This window comes from Phalaenopsis equestris, unplaced genomic scaffold (assembly GCF_001263595.1).
Source record: "Phalaenopsis equestris unplaced genomic scaffold, ASM126359v1 Scaffold195422, whole genome shotgun sequence".
Classification (NCBI taxonomy): domain Eukaryota; kingdom Viridiplantae; phylum Streptophyta; class Magnoliopsida; order Asparagales; family Orchidaceae; genus Phalaenopsis; species Phalaenopsis equestris.
This window is the reverse complement of record NW_018215371.1, coordinates 1-1,292: the sequence shown is the minus strand read 5'-3', so window position 1 is coordinate 1,292 and position 1,292 is coordinate 1. Positions and strand designations below refer to the sequence as shown.

General features: G+C 35.4%; 1 protein-coding gene across 1 annotated transcript; it reads left to right on the top strand.

Moving 5' to 3' along the window:
• Window positions 1–46: 46 nt before the first annotated feature.
• LOC110035021 lies at window positions 47–1,209 on the top strand (the record flags this gene model as incomplete). Its single annotated transcript, XM_020739259.1, has 2 exons — window positions 47–107; window positions 851–1,209. Coding segments are annotated over 2 exons (420 nt in total), but the record flags the coding sequence as incomplete, so codon positions are not given.
• Window positions 1,210–1,292: the final 83 nt, after the last annotated feature.

The following is a 1,292-nucleotide window of genomic DNA, read 5'->3' as shown; positions in this document are numbered from 1 at the left end:
TTTTCAGACACCTAATCGGTGAGGGTTTGGCTTCCCTATCCATAAGAGAACTCAAGCAACTAGAGAGGAGACTTGAACGATCCTTCACAAGAACTAGGTCAAAGAAGGTAAGACATTTTGAATTTTTTGGCTTAATCCATTTCGTCGAGAATTAAGTAATAGCTCTCCAGTTAACTCTATTATTAGAGAGAGGATGTAAATAATTTTTTTTCACAGAATTTATTAATCTTGTGGTCTTTTCTTTCTTAAGCATGAGATGTTATTTGTGAAAATTTAGTTCATGCAGAAGATGTTGTTTGTGGAAAAATCTTCGTTCATATTAGGTATTTAGTGTTCAACATTTTTCATCTTCCTTCGTTTTAACTTGAATTTCGGGTTTAAAGAAAGAAGCTCTACATATTGAAAATATTTTTCTTAGAGCCAAGGTAACAGCAAAAATGTCTCTCTTCATTCATTACTCTTAGAGAATTCTCAATACATTACCACCAAGATTTTCAAGCTAAGCTCTTAGAAATACTTATCAGGAAAAAATGTTCAAGCAAAGCAATGATTAGTGGAGAATATCATACAACTATTGTGTCTATAAGTGTGGTGTCATATAAATACGTAAGTCTGGTGCCCAATTTTTTCTCCATTCTTTTTTGGGCTTGCTTCCATCGCTTCACAGCAACACCTTTGATCTTAATTCCATCGCTTCAGGACACTTTGATGAGAGAAGGAGGAGATGTTTTTAACTCAATTGTAGTTCCCTTGAAAGAAGAAAAAAAATACATTATATTTTTATTTATTAATTACTTGATACATTTTTCAACAACTATTCATATTTGATGTGTACGAGATTGTTGAGCAGGCCATACCTCCACCATTTCAAAAGAAGCTAGCTTTTTACACGAGAGCATTGGAGGCCAAACATCTGGAGATCAAGCAGATCATTGCCGAGTTTGTAAAGTTGAATAACTCCACTATTGATGCGTTATCGTCATTGAGGCAAGAGTACATAAAATGCAGCGAAGAATTATCCTCCATGTTGAGCCTTTACTTTCGGACAGAACGAGAACTGAGGGATACTCGTGAAGGGTTGGAGCAGACACGAGCTAGCCTTGAGCAAACTAAAGAAATATTGCAGGCTTACAAAGATAGGGTGTTGACCCTTGAAGAAGAGAATAAAACACTGCGAATGTTGAGGAGATGTTCTAATCTAGGAACCAAGTAATCCCTCTTTGGCCTCTAGAACATTTGAAAAGCAATAAATTTATGCTATAAATTTGTGAGAAAACATACCTTTGGTTTCA